Source organism: Ambystoma mexicanum, chromosome 6q, assembly GCF_040938575.1.
Source record: "Ambystoma mexicanum isolate Mex_15411 chromosome 6q, UKY_AmexF1_1, whole genome shotgun sequence".
In the NCBI taxonomy this organism is placed as follows: domain Eukaryota; kingdom Metazoa; phylum Chordata; class Amphibia; order Caudata; family Ambystomatidae; genus Ambystoma; species Ambystoma mexicanum.
Window position 1 is genome coordinate 81,080,961 of NC_090937.1, and position 19,543 is coordinate 81,100,503.

Here is a 19,543-nt window from a genome sequence, read left to right on the forward strand (position 1 = left end):
CTACTTATAAAATTAATTAAAATATCAACAAATTCCTTTTCCAGATTTTAAACTCTTTTCCCATGGCACAACCTCGCTGTGATTTTGAAAGGTTTGCCCTGCTATTTCTTCACAATCATGAATAGGAACTCGCCCCTCATTTTCACAGCCAGCCGTATTGCATGTTTTGGGTGTCCTTGGGATTCAATGGCCTCACAAGCTATCTCATCCACCACCCTCCTGTGGCTACAGTTTCGTGGACCACCTGGAGATGAATGCATCATTAGAAAGTATTGGGAACTGAGAAAGAAAGAATGAAATCTAAGCAGGGTAGACAAAATCACTGCACTGGTCAAAAGTGAAATATTAAGCACAGACATGCTTGAAGAGAGTCAATTTGGGTCTCCAACATTTGGCTCCTAAGATGTTTTGGACTACAACTCCAATCAGCCCTAGCCAGCATAGTCAATGGCGAATGATAATGGGAGTTGTAGTCCAAATCATATGGAAAGTTGCAGGCAATAGACCCCTGCTTGGACAATACAAATGTACGTGAACGCCTCAGCTCCAGGTCCTTTCTAGGGGTACCCTGGAACAATAAGGAAGGCTGCCTCCATTACTTCCTGAAGGAGGTAGGTGGCTTCTTCGGTGCAGAAACAGTGGATTGGAAAATAAAATAGTTCTCAAATGCGCGAACAGCAGATTATATTTAACATAGCCAACGCTGGGGACAAGGTTGGCCGCTACTGTTAGGATTCTGTCATCTTGTCAGGATTCTGTCATCTTGTCATCAGATGACTTTGCCAAGGGCTCTGCAGGACCCTGCTGAGTGCCTGTGGACTCTGCCTGCACCAGACACATGTGCACAAATCGCCCTTACGGATTCCATTGCTACATAGCAGGAATGTTGCTTTGTTGTCATTATACTTTCCTTCACCTCAGATTATGAAATGGCTACGTCAAGGAAGTGGATTGCTAATTGTTTTTACCTGATTCATAAAAGCACCAATGTGCTTCATTGAAGCCGCATTTGTAAATTCTGTGTCGTTGTAGACGTTATTTTCTGCCAGGCAGGTTGTTTCTTAAAATCAAACTCGCAAGTATTATATTTCTCAGTTTTCCTGCCTCGCCACGTGGCTCTCACTGTCTTGTTTCTAGTTTGTTCCGGTCTGCGTGTGCCGTCTTGCCCAAACGTTTTGTGCAGCTGCAGACCAGGCCTCTGTATGAAGTTATGCCACCGCTGTCCAAAAGCGATTTTTGTAGTCCCTTCCCTTTTAATGAGGACAGGTTGGATATTCGAGTTACAAAAGTGGGCCGCTGTCGCCCCTCAGCCAGTGGCGTCATAGATAGCTTCGTAGAATTGCTTTATTGTACCATCTGCCCTTGCAGCAGACTTTCCGGTTCCTGTGAGAAGTTTCCGGTCTTCCAGGATTTCCACCTGGAGCCGCTTTTTTGCTTTCAGTATCTTGGCATTATAAATTCAGTTCAGACCTTATGGTGTTGCTATGAATAGCCCCATCTGAGCCCAGAAAAGATGCTCACTCAGCCATCAGATTCCTGTGCCTATTTTCGGTATCAGTTTGTATCCTTAAACCAGGGTGGAACCGGGCACGAATGAAAAAGTGTCCACAGCGACAAATAGCAATTCCTTCTTTTTGTGAAAGACGATTTGAATAGTACCGAAGGGGGAGTTTTTTGATAAAATGTGATGAAAAGTGTGCATTTTAAAGAATATGTATCCAGCAACACTGGTCAAAACTACTAGCTGCATGTTAAAGTAACTCATCAAACTGGCCCACAATCGCCCAAAAGGTGGCCCATTTTGACCCAAAAAAATTGCCCCACATTGTGCCCTATTGCTCTATAGGCCAGTCCAATCCTGACTTCCCGTCCTAAATGGAGACTAGCTTTTCTTAGCTTCCCAGTGAAACATGCTAGCTCTGGTGTAAGAATTAGCCATGCTGTACAAATGTGTCTCAGTTCCTTGCTCAACTCTTCACCTCAATAGACATGTCTTTCTTCATCAAGAGTCTCCAAGTGCCGTCCACTGCTCTGTGTTTTCAGGATACCCACTGACTTTGTAATTGCCTTCCACTTAGACCCACTGCATTTGGTTTTGGTTTGTGTGGCTAACCTCAAAACATAGAGTCGATTTAGCGCGCAAGTGCTAGATTTGAGACCTACCTCCTGCACCCTGTATCTATTAAGGTAAACGAATACTTCGAATGCACAGATGAAGTGCTCAAAGGTAGGCTTTATTGGGTTCATGCAATTATGTCAAGAAAAGGGTACCCCAGGGACCCAGGAGCAGCCACAGGACAGCCTTTCCGTTCAGTTTTACACCAGCCACCACTGGATAAAACCTCTTGATCCTCAGACATCTGGAACCTTTTGTCCCCTCTGGTTCGATTCCCTGTGCGCGAGGCCTTTTGAGGATACAGCTTTTAGTACACATGAAAGAACAATAAACCAGCATGTTATAACAGTATCACATATCCTATATCTCCAGACCATGAAGCTCTATATACTTGGAAAAAGTCGTTACTGGATGGCAACAAAGTAATGTACAACACACACGTAAGAAACTATAAAAAGGCTGCTAGTATGGCTAAGAGAGTATATCTTGACGATTTCCGTGCCAACCTGCATTAAGCATTCATGGGTTACGCCATTGTTGAAAAAATCAGGTCTTCCACTTGACGACCCTTCAAATTATCGCCCTATCTCTAATTCCCCCTTTCTGTTGAAGATTCTTGATAGGGTGGCGTATACACAGATGCTTACAAGCATGAGATCTGCTAACATTCTTAATAAGAGACAATCCGGCTTTAGGGAAAAGCACGGAACAGAGACAGCTATGCTGGACTTAAAGTCCAGACTCCTTCGACATATCGACCAGGGCAACACCAGCATGCTGATGCTGCTGGATCATTCTGCCACCTTCGACCTGGTGGACCATACTATTCTAGCCACCCGGTTGGAGGAGCTGGCGGGTTTTGCGACCTCGGCAGTTTGTTGGGTCAAATCATTCCTTGAGGGACGGCAGTGGAGAGTAAGTAGCGACCTAGCGGATGCTAATGCCAAGGACTTGATCCAAGGAGTCCCACAAGGACCCTGTCTCTTGCTGATATTCGACAACATTTTTACGGCGCCATTTTTGGATTTCCTGGATATTAACGGCATTGAATTTACAAATAATGCCGATTGACACCCAATGTGTCATCCCCCTTACAGGTATCTTTATAGAGATGAAATAACAATTAACAGGATTTACCATCTTATCCAAACGTGGATGTGTGTGAATGGTCTGGCTTTAAATATGAGTAAGACAGAATTGATGCTCGTGGGAACTGATTCTAAAACTTGCAAACTTGAAGGCCAGTACTCCCAACATCTGATCGGAGACTGCCTCATAGAATAAAAAAAAAAGGTCAAGACACTGGGGGTACACTTAGACCGCAATCTTAATATGAAGGCGCAGGTTAGCAGCATTGTGGCCTCAGTAGCTTACTACATCAAACTTTTGTTCCACGCCTGACCCTTCTTATCAAGAACCAGTAGGGAAACTCTAGTTCTTTGGTCTAGGCGCAGTTGTTGTATCGCATGATCCACTCATCACTCAATCAGGAACTTCCAGGTTTCCTTGAGTATTTCCATATTCAGTCAAAGAAGTGGTTTCTCCATCTATACTCCAACTTTGCACTCAAGGGGCCCCATTACAACTCCAGCGGTAGCCGTGCCAGCGGGTTGGACTGGGACAAGAAATAGACCCGGACACCCAAAAAAAGGTGGCCCACCCCTCGCCTAAAAAAATTGGCCCACCCCTCGCCTCAAAAAAGTGCCATACCCTACGCCTCAAAAAAAGTGGCCCTCAAACCATCATCTGTTAATCGCGTATATTTACGACTTTACTGAAAATGCTACTTATGGAGGGGTCATGTGTCTGTTACATTAGAACACAACTCATAAAATAACATAACTTTGCATACAGTTCTGTGACAGGGTCCACAGCTCCGAGGCGCAGGAGTGGCATGAACATGACCTTTCACCCCTTGACAAAACAGGAAGTGGCATCAAATAGCATTGTTCCTAAGTACACTACGAAAAATATGGTTATGATTTCACTAATGTGATATACATTTCATACAAGAATGGATCACTGTATGTATAATTAATAGCTGTGTGTATATATCCATATTGTCATATTACTGTGAATGCAAGCAGACGTCCAAGGCCAAATGATAATATGTTATTGTATAGCACTAACATTTAAGCTCTTTTTTATAGAACAAATATGCACACAATATCACACAACCTGTGTTGGTACTCATTTATCTACCTCAGAAGGATGAAAGGCTGAGATTGTTCGAACCTGCAACCTGCAGATCAAACACTCATCGCAGCAGCGAGCGCTCAACCCACTGCGCTATCATATCGGCTATAGTAAAATGAGCAATTACTCTGTAGTGTGGATACCATATAACTGGTGATTGAGATTTAACAGCAGACCAGTTAAGTTCATCTGCACATCTGGTGCAAATTTGGCCGCATGTCAAGCCTGCGTGCATCTATTTTTCAGGCTTCAGAGGTTGGCAAAATAGGGAAAGCAGCACACTCACAGGACATCGAATACTCTGAGCGCTTGCTACCTCGTACATGCAAACAAACATCCTGAACAGCATGCCAGGGAGATGGGAAAGATAGACACATTACAACAAAGCATTCATTGTGGCAGAATGAAGTCAATGGTAAGCCACTTGATGTGCTATGGTCAAATAGTTATACACTGTACACAAGCTTTTAGGCACAAGGATTTTGTCAAGTGACCGAGGACACTGAGATGGAATGATCGTAACAGAGACAACAGCAGAAAAAACATGCTATTACTGCACCTTGTCTATAAAGGCAGTAAAGTGGCTTAGAATAGGATCCCACATACAGAGGCAGCTAGCTGCAACATTTGTTCAAACTATCACTGCACATTCTGAATGCCAGCACAATTGTACTATGGTACTGTGAACTATCCAGCCCTGGAGAATCCAAGTGACTACAAGGACTCTGGCCGACCGCTGTATGTGGACTTTTATAGCAACTACATGTAGTTCCTGCAAGGCCTGCATTGTAGCAACAGGGCGCCATATCATTAGTAGTACGTTTACTCTGCACCATTTGTTTATCATGAGAGCGCGGACCCACTGTTGAAGGTGAATAGTAGGAGCAGAGGGCAGGTGCTGGAAGCGTGCTGCCCTGAATGCCGGCGTGTTGCTCTGGGTCTGCTTTGCAGTGTTCGAGCGGCTAGCGGCAGTGGAAGACATGCGCTGGGCCCGCTCTACCTCATACACCTCTGATAGTGGCACGGAACATAGATTGAGAATAGCACCCTAGTGAGTACTGAGAGGTGGAATTGCCCTGCGGGTGTCTGGTGAAGCCCACCTTGAATGGGTGCTGCTCCCCAGACTGGTGGATGCAGATGGTGTGTGTGCTCTCCCTGTCCCCCACCGTGGCTGGGGTGCTGGTGGAAGGGTAGGAGGACCACCCTGGCAGGGGGCTCTGCTGTGTTTTCTGGAGCAACTATGCCCTGTGATGATCGTAACAGAGACAACGGCAGAAAAAACATGCTATTACTGCAACTTGCTAAAAGCAAAATACATAGTTCGAAATGGAAGCTTATTCTACAAACTCTAAAATTGGAAATGCCAGTTATGGGACGCGATCATGTGAAAGAGGGGGAAAGGGGTATTGCACAGATGTAACTTACCGGCGCTGCAAGCCAAATACACGCAGAGTCCTACACAAGCAGCCACAGCCTTCCCGCGATTCCTGCTGCACTTGCAGCCTAGCAGCCACCAGAGCCTCCCCGAGTTCCAGCTCACTGAAATTGCTCCGGAACCACTTCATTGACATCAGAAGTCACGTGAAGGAGAGTTGGTGGCCTGTTTCTATGGTCCGTTTCTCAGATGGGAACTAAAAAAAAAAAGCACCCGCAACAGCCGGGTAGCCACTAGTTCCATGCTGTTGCGGGTGCTTTTTTTTTTTTTTTCCTTCTTGCAAAGGCATGGGCAGACCCCGGCCCCCAGGGACTCACCAGGATTTCGGTCCAGCCACGGGGCAACTGGCCGGTGGGTCAATCCGCCCCTGCGTGCCGGTAAAAATGGCAGGCTGCCGCCGGAGTTGTGTATGTTTTCCGGCACCTGGCAATGGGGAATCACCGGGGCTTAATAGCCCCGGCGGTTCCTGAAGGCATTGGAAAAAGTTACTTCCCATTCCCATTGAGTCCTACTGGACTCAATGGGAATGGGGAAGATGGTAGCAGTGGCACCGTTCATAATGGTGCCGGTGCTACCGTCAAAGTCTGCGAGCGGGTACCTTTCTGCCACCAGGTCAGAACTGGCGGGCGGGAGGGCATCCGGCCCACAAACTTGTACTCTGCACCGCTGTTACCGGACCGGCAGGGTTGTAATGAGGCTCAGAGTATTTTATTCAATGTTGTTTCTTGTTTGCTTTCAGTTCATTGTTTAATATGAGTAGTTGTACTGTTTCATATAACTCAATGTTCAAAATGAATAGTCTTTGGCTGCCTCCAAACCCGTGTCCGGGGCCGGGTAGACAGAATGGGGACTTACCGGGTCATTCCGACCTTGGAGGAACCGGTAGGTCCCTATTCTGAATACCATTCCCCCTTCCCATTGAGACCCGATAGGGATCAATGGGAATGGGGAAGGAGCTAATAACTAGCTATTTGCGGGCCCGTTATTTGCTCCATGGTCCCTTAACGGGTCCATGGAGCAAAGGACAGCTGGTCAGACCAGCCGTTCCTGGTGGGACCCGGTAAGGGACCTCGGAATGTGGCGGTAGGGGGTTAATGGCACCGGCATCCTTACCGGTGCCATTAACCCCCTACCGCCATGGCGCCATACTTGGAATGACCCCCTATGTCTTTCCTTTCACTTTGTTAATCATTAGGTGCATGTTTTGTATATTTCATTCAGTTCTGTATTTAATAAATGCAACTTTGTTAGTTTTATTCAACTTAGAGTTCAGTAAGAACAAATTTGCTTGTTTAGTTCAATTCAATGTTAAATAAGTGCAACTTTGCCGGTTTCATTCAAATCAGTATTCAATAAGGGCAACGTTACTTGTTTCATTCAATTCAGTATTCAAATAAATGCAACTTGACTTGTTTCATTCAATTCAATCTTTAAGAAATACAAGTTTGCTTATTTCATTCAATTTGTTATTCATGGCCCGTTTTGTTCAAGTCTATATTCAATAAATGTACGTTTATTTGTTTCATTCAATTCGGTTGTCAATAAGGGCAACTTTGTAGGTTTTGTTCAATTCTGTATTCAATATGGTTATCTTTGTCGGTTTTCAGGGACCACTATGTTATTTGCGTTCCCTTGGAGCACTCAGGCGTTTCTTGTGTCTCTGACACTTACCCGGACCAGCAGCTCCTTTCTGTGCAGCTTTTCCCCAGATGGGAAAGCCTGTTCGCTGGGTGCGTCAGCCAGAGTACACCGGCTCTCATGCGTAGCTTCGCCTCTGCCCTCTGACAGCTTTTGCTGCCTGCCTTCCCTTTTAAAGGATCTCCTTCCTTAAGAGTCCCATCAGCAGGTCTCCCGGAATCTGGATAAGCGTCTCGGCTTCTTGCATGACTCCTTCTGTTGTTTCTTCCTGTTCCCCTGTTTCTCTCGAATGTGTCTGCAGTCCATCTTGTATACACCTGTGATTGTTCAAATGGGCTGCAGGTGTATTCCATTAATTAAGGGTCCCTGACTCTGATTACAAAGACGTGCCTGGCCTTCATGCATTTTCTTCGTCCCAGTACCAAAGTTGTGAGAGTAAGTGGTGTCCATTACTCTTAGTTTCTTCTTCCTCGTCTCAGTACTAGAGTGGGCAAAGTGTGTGATGTTCCTAACTCTCAGTTGTTTCTTCCTCATCTAAGTTCTGTTAGATACCCCAAGAGGGAAATAGAGGGGAAATGCCTTATGATAACCCATAAAGGCCGGGGGAGGGTTAGGCTGGTTCTCACAAGGATAAGGGGGATACCATGTCTCGCCCGAAGGTACCTCACTTCCAATCCCCAAGGACCCTCCACCCTGGTGATCCTCCCTCACTTGTCCACCCTCAGGGTCAGGATCCAATAACAATGGCCCTTCCCCGGCCACCTGCGAAGAGAATTTAAGGGATTAGGAGTGAGAATACTCTCAGGTTTCACACATTATCTTCTTGTGAACCACAAACTCTTCCTCCGGGAAGTCGCACCCTATTGCAATTTCTCAGAGGCGGCTGTAAAATTAATTGATCTTTTCATCAGGTCGCTGGCGAGCTTGGCTCATTTGAAACCTTTCAAAATCTGGGTTGAGCTGCGGCTTGAACTTCCTAGTTAGCACTAGTTTTGCCATATCATAGTCGTCCTAGGTGCCTTTGTTGGGTAAGGAGTTGAATAACCACAGCACAAGGGTCCGAGGTTGAGTATCAGGAGTGTTTGCTTCTCCTCACAGTCCGTGACCTTGCGTGATTTTGTGTTCAGTTCAAACTATTGCAGCTACATTTCCCACCTAAGTGCAGTTCCATGTCCATATGGGTCGAAAGGCTTAATGAAAGTCCCCTGAGCTAAGTCGAACCACGTGTGGTTATCAGAGAGGAGTCCTTGGGCACCTGCTCTCGCTGGTGAGGCAGACGGGTCTGCCGTCATGATGGTAGGATGTTGTCGCTGCTTTGCAGACTGTAGGCGGGGCTCGCAGCTGTTAGAGATCAAGCGCCGGGTGGCTTGGTGGTCAGCGCCATTGATATGTTGTTTAAGGGTATCTTGTTCTTTTTGCTGGCTGCGTTAGTGCTAAATGCCTGGACTCTAAAGCTGTCGTTGCTCACTATCAGGGCAGCAGAGCCTTTCCTGTGCTGGCAGTGGCACACTCTCAATTAGGGGTTTGTACTGAGTTAGTGTGTTTTGTTCTGGTTAAAAGGTCCTTCTCCCTTTCCCATTTGCGGAAGAAAAATTGAAGGACATTTTCTTCCAGGGGGCACCCCTCCTGCCCTTCCTATGTGTTTCTGCCTTTTCGCTGCCGGCCTCCTGCTAGTAGGCAGGGCCCAGCTGATTGTTCGGGGGAGGATCGGGCGTGGTTTGGCGCTCCCACGCCTTCTGACGGTTGCCAGCACCTTCCCGATGTTGATTTCTTCGTCGGTGTGCTGTATAGCACATTGATTGTGCTAGTTTTCGTGGGGACGGAACATAGAGCCTCATTACAAGTGTGCAGGTCCGGTAACAACAGTGCCGGTAAGGCTACCTGCACTGTTGTTACCAGACCAGCACACCACGAGTCTGCCTGCCGGAGTTGCTGTGGCCAGCAGGTCTGACCCTGCCGGGAACAGCGGCCACGGTAGGCAGACTTTCATGGAAGCACTGGCACCGTTGTTAATGGTGCTTCCGTGGTCTCCATTCCCATTTGAGTCCTCTGGGACTCAAATGGGAATGGGGATTAACATTTACCAGTGCCTGACTGCCCGGAACACTGGGGTCGTAATCCCCCAGTGTTTCCAGCAAGCCAGGAGCTGGTAAACAATGCAAGTCCGGCGGCAACCTGTGGGTTTTACCGGTGGGGTTACTGCCGGACTTGTAATGAGGCCCATAATCTTGAGAAAGGGAGACAGAGCACCAAATACTGGGACGTCTGGTCACCCTAGCTTTCGCCCCTCTTCTATGACCACTGTGTACACTCACGGAATGACGCTACGCGCCATGCCGTCAGACAAGTCATATGACCATACCACATACATGGCTGTTCCCTTGCTAGGTACGAAACAGCCTGTATTTGCGGACTCCATGCTTATTGTTGATCTTCCTCAGAGTCCTAATAAGAAAAGTGTTATTTTTTTTAAACGGCAAAGTCACACACTGCCGCAAGGGCTTACAACAGGGAGGAACACAGCGTCCCTTTTCTCTTTCACACACAAGTTCCGATGCTCACTCCCTCCTATGCAGAGGCAATGGAGCTAGAAGGAGAGAAAGCAGCAATGCTGCTCATGTCTCCTACAGCAGGGCCTAAATGGAGTAGCTGGCCATATAGTGCGAATACTGCACTGAGGTTTCAATGGCAACGCTTGGAAATGCCACGAGCAACTGGGATTCTGATGACCGTACATGTTAATCATGTATATAGCTGGGCATTTGTTGGCAATATTTGGCCATGGTTGCAGTGCCTGGGGATAGCATGGTATTACCTGGCAAACAATGGGACTACCTGGGCATGTGATAGCAATACCTGGCAGTGGAGTGAGTACCTGGACTAGTGATGAAACATGTCAATAGCATGTGTGCCTAGTCATATCATTGCCCCTAGACTCCGGAACACTACCTCTGGGCCTTGGAATCTTCCATTCCCTCACACAGGGCAGAGCCGCCCTGACAGAATGACCAGTTCTAGCTCTCCTTTACTCCTTTTCTAGCTCTCCTCCCTGTCACAGTCTATTTCCTCTGTTTTTTTCTATCCAGATTCCCCCTCCCTCTCTTCCACCCCCATGCTGCCTTTCAGTCTGATCAATTGTTTGCAAACCATCTCTGCTCCTGCGTTTTGGGAGTCTAGCGCATAGAGACAATTTAGTTAGAGGTGTGTGCTGCTCACATCAATAAACATAAACACAAACAATTACACCTGGGATATTGCCCTTGTACCTAGGCACATGATGGCAAAACCTGGCAACATATAACACATTTAAACTATACAAAACCCAAGCGATTAGATTTGTCAGTGCTCGTTTTACATTTCTGCACAAAAGACAGCGGTGCGGGGCTAAGTGGAATTGACCCAGAACATCACAGTGTGACACAGTGGCATTCAGGTACTAACCTCCCTCTCGAAGTGCCCCCCATCCTACGATGTAGCAGAGGGAATCCGCTGGGAATATTCTGGAAGCTTCTGGTAGGCAAACTGGGAGTATGTTCCTCGTAAAATTGATAGGTTTGTCCAATTGTAGAAGGGCAATGTCATTGTCGTGGGTTTCACTGGTATAACCCGGGTATAGAAGGACGTCCTTGAGCTTTAACCCATCACCTGCGATCAAATCAATTGTTCCTAATCTCACAGTCCATTCACTGAAATCCTTCTGCCTGAAAAAAAGGTTGAATAACGAAAATATGTCATGCAAAAGCAATCCGTGGCAATGCTTTGTGAAGAAAATAGTATGGTACCATAAAGAGACAGGTTAAACGTTTTTCCTCAGAAGAGAAAATGGTGACAAACTATAGTGCATCCAACGGCATGCCTCCCATGGCACACCAAAACAAACATTGGCAATGCCAACAGTTTGGGCTTTTGTGTAGACATGGGAAAGGCACATGCCAGGCACAGCTGTAGTGCTATTAATTACCCATTGTTGGAAGCAGGTGCAAAATGGTGCGAATGCCTGGGCATCTAGTAGCAGTGCATGGCAAAACGCTTTAAATGTATGCACAATCCAAACATGTTGGCTGTGGAAATGCTTGTTTTAAACAAGACTTCAGTGGCTTTGCCAATGCTTGTTTTTAACAGTACTTCAGTGAAGGACACACTGGGTGCTTATAAAGCGAGTGGCTGAAGGCAGGCCTGGTAAGAAATGTTTCTTAAACCAATAGCGTGTTTACAACTCCAAATAAGTCATTCTCGATGTTTTGGTTTCTTCAAAAATTGCATTCTTTGTTGTCTATTCGATAACATCACTGCATACCACGTCAAAGCTGTTGGCTTTGCTAATGTTGTTATTCAAGCAGTGACTTCCTGGAGTCACTTCTCATGCTGTGTGCGTGCATGGATGCATGGTGGGGGTATGGAGAGTAAGTGTTGAGTATGGGCCAGTGAGCTGGTCCTTCCCAGATATACTCTACTTCAAGCGACCTTGCTCTTTCATCCCTCACTGCACTGCATGAGTTGGCCTGTGATGTGGTCTCCCACACTTTTGCCATTTTCGGCCTGCAACCTAGAGGTGGCCTTTTCTGTGTTTGGGTATGTTGCATGCACCTGCTTGTTTGTTACCTTGCACCTGCCTAAGTAGAAGAATTCTGAAGAGGGGCCAGTGACGCATGGGGAGCCATCTAACATGGAGGTGGATGGGTAATGAGGAAGGGTGAGAAAGCCACAGGTGGAAACAAGGGAGTGGACGAACCATGAGGAGGCTGGAGCAGAAGTCCAAAGTTTAGATCTGGAGTCATATGGAATGTTAGTTGATATGTGGATGGTTGGGGATGGATTTTGTGGATGTTCTGAGAGAACCCTCAAGTTGTTGGAGAAGGTGGCAAGGGCAATCCAGTGGGATGCTGGAGGAGACTGGTCAAGAAGGGCCAGCCCCCCGAAGACTCATAAGGGACCAGGCACCAGTCTCAGTGGCAGAAAGAGATTAGCACGGGAGAGGGAGAGAGAGGGAGGAGGACAAGAGGAAAGTTTTGAGAAGTTTAAGAAACTTTAGAAGGTCAGGCTCAACAAGTCTGAGGGGTTCAGGGAGGCCATTCCATTGGGAGGCTCCTGCAGAGGAGAGGGATCTACCTCCCACAATCTGCAGAGCGTTGGAGCTAGAGGACCGAAGAACTCTATCAGGGAGTTATTTAGGGAGAGAAAGCTGGATGTAGAGAGGTCCCAGACCGCAGACAGCCATGTGGATGATGCAAAGAGTATTGAATTTGATCCTTGTGGTCACTGGTATGCAGTGTAGAGATTTTAGGCTGGAGAGATGCAGTCCCTGGGCTTGAGGCCAAGGATAAGTCCTGCAGCCCTATTCTGGATTAGTTGAATTGGGCAAAGGGAAGAAAGGGGCAGATTGAGTAAGAGGCTGTTGCAGTAGTCCGGCCTAGAGAGAACCAGGGCTCTGGAGACATTGAGCTTCTGGGGGAAGGTGAGGAAAGGGAGAATGTCTTTAAGGAGGTGAAGCTGAAAGTTGGACTTCTTGGCAAGGACCGTGATTTGCGGGGAGAGAGAAGAGTAATTGATGATCCAAAGGTTTTTGGCCCTACAAGAAGGTGAGAGGACCCAAGGAGGGTGGCCAGAGAGAGGGGGGGAAACAGGGAGCAGGTGTTCCAATGATGAGAATCTCTGTCTTACTGGCATTAAGGCAGAGATCATTAGCAGAGCACCATGCCTGAATAGCAGTCAGGCAGTCAGGTATGAGAGCGGAAGGAGAGGAGGTTGAAGGGAGATTAAAGGAGAGCTGAGTGTTTTCAGCATAGCACTGGAAGTGAGGAGATAAGGTAGAGATCAAGTGGGGCCTGGTAGATATTGAAGAGCCATGGCGATAGGATAAAGCCCTGAGGGACGCCACAGGCAGAGAGTGAGGGGGCGGATAGGAAAGAGCCCAATTGCACTTGGGAGGGTTGGTTTCAAAGGAAGACAGCCACGCCAGTTCCTGGTCTGTCATGCAAAGGGTATCACAGAGACGATTTATGAGGATGGCATGATTGACTGTGTCAAAGGCATAAGAAAGATTGAGAAGGTTCAGAACAGAGGGAGAGTTTGAATCCAGGTTTGAGAGCAGGTCTTCACGGGTGTTTAGAAGAGCAGTTTCCATGCCTCTGGCTGCTCTGAAGCCGGACTGGTGGTCGTTGAGGCAGCCAGCCAATTCAGTGTAGTGGGTTCGTTGGGAGATGACCAACTTCTCCATGAGTATGCCCAAGAAAGGGGTGATGGAGATTGGGGCGATCGTTAGCTGGGCATGAAGGGTCTGCAGATGCCTTTTTTAGGGGAGGGTGCACGAGAGAGTGCTTGAGGGGTTGTGGGAAAGAGCCAGTGGCAAATGAGTGGTTACAGAGGTCAACCAAGGAAGGGGCAAGGGAGATGTTTGGAGGAGACTTTCATAGATTGGACAACTCTAGAGACCTCATCCAGTCCAATGGGAGAGAAGGAGGACAGTATTGGGAGGGGGGCCAAGGTTGAGAAGAGAAGAGTTGGGGAGTCGGGCTGGGGATAGTGAGGACAGGATGTCCTGAGTTTTGGAGGAGAATTGGGAGGCCAGTGCAGTGCAGAGGGCCTGGGAGAGAAGAGGTGACGAGGAGACTGCCATAGGATTGGCAAGTTCCCTGCAGATTTTGAAAAGTTCAGCCGTGTTATCGGTGGCTCCAGAGATGCAGGCTTGGACATGAGCCCTCTTCTTGGAGAGGATGGTGAGACGATATTGCATTTGGAGCAGGCGGCAGGCCAGCTTGTCAGAGGATGTACCTGAGGTCTGCCACTCCCGTTCAGCAGCTTTACACTTGCCTTGCCAAAGCTGCCCAGTCAAAGTCACACCAAGAGTTGCATTTGGAGACTGGCTTAATGCAGATCTTCATGAAAGGGGCAAGGATGTCCAGAGTGTTGGAGATGGACAGATGGAGGTTAGACAGTGCCAAGTCTGTGGAAGAGTCAGAGGTAGGGGAAGGAGGAGGGATGAAGGTGGGGGAAAATGCAATGAATGACACATGCTTCATCAGTCGAAAGACAGAGGTGGAGACTGGAAGTGCAGGCAGAGGCATTGTTGGGGGGCCAGGAAGCTCAGGGTGGGAGGAGAGGAGAGAGTGGTCAGACCAGGAGAGTGGAGTAGTTAGAGGGTTGGAGAGAGGAATGTCCGTTGAGAGGAGAGCATCCCGGGTGTGTCCGGCAGAGTGGGTTGGGCCAGAGGGAAGAATTGTGAGAGAGAGAGAGAGTCACAGAGGTCATGAAAGAGTACAGAGGCCAGATCCTGGGTGTCAAGATGGATATTAAAGTCCCCCAGGAAGAGAAGTCTGGGGTAGGAGGCCAGGAGAGAGGAGGAGAAGTTCGCCCATTCCGAGAGGAAAAGGGAGTATGTCCGGGCGGCCTGTAGATCATGGCAAGAGTGAGGGAGAGGGTAGGAGAGACAGTCATCCTGCAGACAAGGCATTCAAAGGAGGAGTAGGATTGAGTGGGAATGATGGTGGCCGGAACCGACCCAGGATAAATCAGGGTCACTCTGCCCACAGACCGAGAGGTCCTGGGATTGGATCGGATCTTATAGCTATTAGGTAGAAGGGTGTCAAAAGAAGTGACAGAGCTGGCCATGAACCATGTCTCAGTCAGAGCAAGGACGTCGAGGTCAAGGTCTTCAAGGAGGAAACATGCCAGAGGAGTGTTTGCCTACAGAGCGAGAGTTGTGGGTAGCTAAGTGTTTCTGGTTGCCCCCTTTAAATGTTTTCCCAGGGGGGTACAGGGGTGGGGTACCACCATCGGATGGGGGAGGGAGTGGAGAAAGAGGGCAGTGGGGCTGCGGGGGTGGGGTTGAAAAGAGACGGTAGACACGTGTCAAGAAGGAAGAGATTGGGCTGAGAGACCTGGGCCATGATAGTGACATTACGATAGACATTGATGATGCACCTGGATGATAAGAAGTGAGCCAAAAGCACTTGACATTTGGTACCACCATTAATGGGAGAGAAAGAGAAAGGGGAGAGGACAGAGACCATATGGGGAGTCCATAGGTCAGGAGAAGGAATGACAAAGAGAATGTCAGGGACAGTCTGTCTGGAGGTAGCATTGCTGTAGGTATCTGCAATGGGCAGACCTGGGTTGGAGTTGGAGACAAGGAGAGCCTTCTTGAATATCTTCCTTCCAGACTTTGAGAGAGAGAGAGGATAGGTGATGGAGAAGCAGTTGGAATTTATAGAAGAGATGGAAAACACCATAGGAAACGGGGGGACAGGGGGTATGGAGAGGAGGGAGAGCAATAGAACTGCACAGTGCATGACAGAATTCACCAGACGGCCTAGTAGCCAAGTAGAGCAGACACAGCACTAATAACAGGATCCTAGTGAGGGCAGCAGAGCTAGAGGTACATGAAATGAGGTTCAGATATATATGAGGACTGAGAGAACACAGAGGTTTTGCACAGAAAATGACCAGCAATTAAGAATCATTTAGCACAAATAATGCCTGGGGTACTTTCTAGTAAAGCACTAATATGCAGCAGAAAAACAAATCATATGCAGGAGTAATGGCACAGCTAGATTTGAGTTTCAAGTGAAGCACCAGAATGCAGCAGAAAAACAAGTCATGTGCAGATTTAAAGGCATAGTTATATTCAAATTTCAAGTAAAGCCCTAGAATGCAATAGAGAGACAAGTTAAAGTGCATGTTTAAGACATAGCAAGATTCAGGTTGCAGAAAACAACAGAAGTAGAGGGGCTTAACGAATCAGGCCCCAATAGTTAGGGCAAACAGGCAGCAAATGTTGGTAGTAGGGTAGGAGAGAGAAGAGGCAAGGGGAGTATGAGAGAGTGGTGGGGGAACACAAAGTGTGAAAACAGTGTTAAACAGAATGAGGCACAATGTTCGGCAACACTGTATAGACAAGTCAAGGCTTCTGTGTGAGAGTTCAGCTGCGGATCCACGGACGAAAGTCAAGAAGCATAATGTGGTAGAATCACAAGACCAACGGAGAGGCCACAGAATTAGCAAGCACGTCCTGGCAAAAAAGTCTAATCCCAACAGCTTTGGGCCGGAATGAGCGAGTGAGAAAAGGCAGGTTATGGCAGCACACGAGATGGGGAGAAGATAGAACACAAGAAGTGCAGGTGGCAAGGATGTTGAGGGCTGACCCATGGTGCGGGATAGTAGTCGCAAGGCAGGTGTGGGCAGAGGCCAGGGACATGGCTGGGGGTCCACACTGCCCTCACAGGTCCAAACAGGGGTCTTAGTGTGGGGCCTTTGTCAGTGGCTGGCTCAAGCCTGCCGGCTCCCTTATTGGTGTAAAGTGGCCCAGGCTGGCCAATCGCAAATGCTGCAGGGTGGGCTGGCGAGGCACTTCTTATGTGCAGATGGTGTCGGCCATGTTGGAGATGATAGCCCCGGCAGGATATTGCAGCCCTACTAGGCTAATGTGGCATTATGATAATCCAGAGTGGCCCAAAGTGTTGAAAGTATGCCCAATTTGCAAAACAGATTCTGTTCACCTTCACCCTTTATGCTGAAATATAAATGTAGTTTGTTACACTTATAAGTATACCACCCAGATTCTAGGCCCAATTCAAAACAAATTGCTTCAATAGGCACTGACAGGGACACGTTTAGCACCACATGCCATATTTTACCTTCCAGGATACTTATCTTTATCACAGGTGTCATCAATTCGGGACTGTAAGAAATGGCCGGCATACTTTTTCTGAAATAAAGTTCCTCCACTGGCAATAGTGAATAATAACAATATTTCATCTGTATCATCCACATTTCGAGAATACATTGCTAAATGTTCATATTTACGGTCTCCCTCACAGACTGCGTGTGTTTCTTATTAGAATGAAATGAACCAAAGTAAACCAAGCAGTCTACCACATCAATTCTATTACAGTTAATATACCAATTATATTTCCTAGAGACAGCTTTGGCATTATAACACATGATGTGGGATTTTACAAGGTTAATTAATAAGTGATTTCCCCTCACATATGCCTCCACATTCTCTAATCTTCTTTGGAGGCCGATCAGGGTAGCATCCAGTAGTATTAAATCATCGCCATAAGCTAACCAACCGACTTCAAGTGCCCCGATTCTAGTGGGAGAATAAGGATTTTGGAAAGCAAGTGGTAAATCAGATGTATACAAATCAAAAAGAGTGTGGCCCAACCTGAATCCCTGCCTTGACCCTGTGCTCACCACCATGTCCTATGAAAGCAATCCATCTAAATATAACCGAACTCTACGTTTATTGCTGGAGTAAAATAATAAAAGCATATTTAGCAGTCCAGAGAGAATTCCCTGATAAGACCATTTTTGCCATAACTTTCATCTACCAATCTGTCAAAAGCAGAGGACATATCCAGGCTTGCTAGAAAAAGAGGCTTCTTACCAGGAAGCCTGGACCTCCTCTGGAACAGAGAGATAATAAGGCCATTAAGGGATGTACCTAATCCCTGTCTAAACCCGTTGTGTGTGGATCTGCACTTGGAATCCTCAATCCACTTCACTAAATCCCTTCATACAAAGCTCGGAAGAATCAATCTGGGAAATCGCTTTATAGTAGGTTGGAGAAGCCTGATCCATATTTTTATAAATAGGAACTACTATAAAGACCAACCAAGATGCAGGAATGACCAAAGAGAAGGTAATCTGAACAAAGAGAGTCCAAAGAATTTTGCCCCACAGACCAACATTACTTTTTAGGACTTGGTTGGAAAGACCGTCTGGGCTGCTGTCCTGGAATTTTTCAACTTTCCTAAACAATTAGCCAAGTTCTCAAAATCAAATATGGGGGTCCGAGGAGTCCCACTTAAGGAGATTATTGGGGCAGAATCCCCATGATGCTTGAAAAAAATGTTGTCATAAAAATGTATCTAGCCTAATTCTGAAATGCAATTTACAAGAAAATAGCTCTGGTCGTACTGCAAGTCATGCAGCAAGCGCCAAATACCCCTAGAATGATACTTTATCAACTTGGTTAGCACGTTTTGGTTAGCTCTCAGATAAATATTAATTTTATATGTGTTTAACTAATTTTTATAATTTGCTTCAATCTCTTACATGTCTGTGTCTTCGCGTATTTCTCCCAATGAGGTCTCCCCCAAATACGTTTTCATTTGCATCACAGTTCTCTTTTGTGATTTCGAATTTGGATGGCAAAAGTATGTATATGGTTCTTAGTGAAGGGCTTTATTCTTGCTAGTAACATTACAGATGTTTCCAATTTATAGTGTTGGATAGCATCAGAAAAGAGACTAGGCGCACACATTAATGATTTCTTCTCATTAGACCGCAAGACCCGTGTGAAAGTGCATGTTGCTCACCCTAGAGCTAATGCATGAGCTCATATTGATCATGGGCCGGCCATAAGTCATCTATTTCTTGATATATTTAGCACTACATTTTTACAAGCAGAGGCGGAAACCCCAATACAGGCCAATTCAACACTACATTTTAATAGCAGTGTAGCATGATCGCTCTCCGATTTCTTAACACTTCTAATGAAGAGATCCTCTCCAAATGAGAAAAAGGCACAAATATGTAATCAATAGTGAAGTCTGAAATAGGACCAAACCAAGAAGGCTGCATGGACACATCCCCTCTCATGTTGCCATTCGGTCTCCACATGTTCCACTTTCCCATAAGGTTCAACCAGCCTATACTTCTGGAGTTCCTACCTGAAAAAGAGGGAATGTTACTCCCTCCTGTTAAGAATCGGCTGGAAGGCTGAGCATTCTCATCTGGAGCCTGCTCCAAACACACAGTTAAAATACCCTAAGAAAATGGCCATGTCCCGAGGATGCAGTGCCCACCATTGCCAAAGCATTTTGTCAAGTTCATGCCAAAGGGCAGAATCTGCATCAGCGGCCTGATTACTATCAATATCAATGAAAAGAATAATAGGCATCACGCCCGGCCGCGAGGGGCTAATTTCACCCCTAAAATTGAGTCCAGACTCGTCTTCCATGATGTAATTCTGTCTTTTGAATCAGAATTATGATTCTAAATTGTATTATGTGTTCACAGGAGAGTCCTGGCACGAAATGCTGTGGACGTTATATACCTGCATGGTATAAAGGAAAATCTACAAAGTGAAGATATTTTTCTTTAATTTAAGGTGATGATAAAACATGTTGAAATACACAAACTTGGGAGATGTG

General features: G+C 46.7%; 1 protein-coding gene across 3 annotated transcripts in view; it reads right to left on the reverse strand.

Moving 5' to 3' along the window:
• The window catches only part of LOC138515785 (transmembrane protease serine 11D-like), a 739,714-nt gene that overhangs the window by 92,932 nt on the left and 627,239 nt on the right, over positions 1-19,543 (reverse strand). For all 3 annotated transcript variants that reach the window (XM_069630499.1, XM_069630501.1, XM_069630500.1), the window contains exon 10: positions 10,827-11,086. In XM_069630499.1, the coding sequence (XP_069486600.1) occupies positions 10,827-11,086 (260 nt within the window). The remainder of the gene's footprint in view (positions 1-10,826; positions 11,087-19,543) is intronic.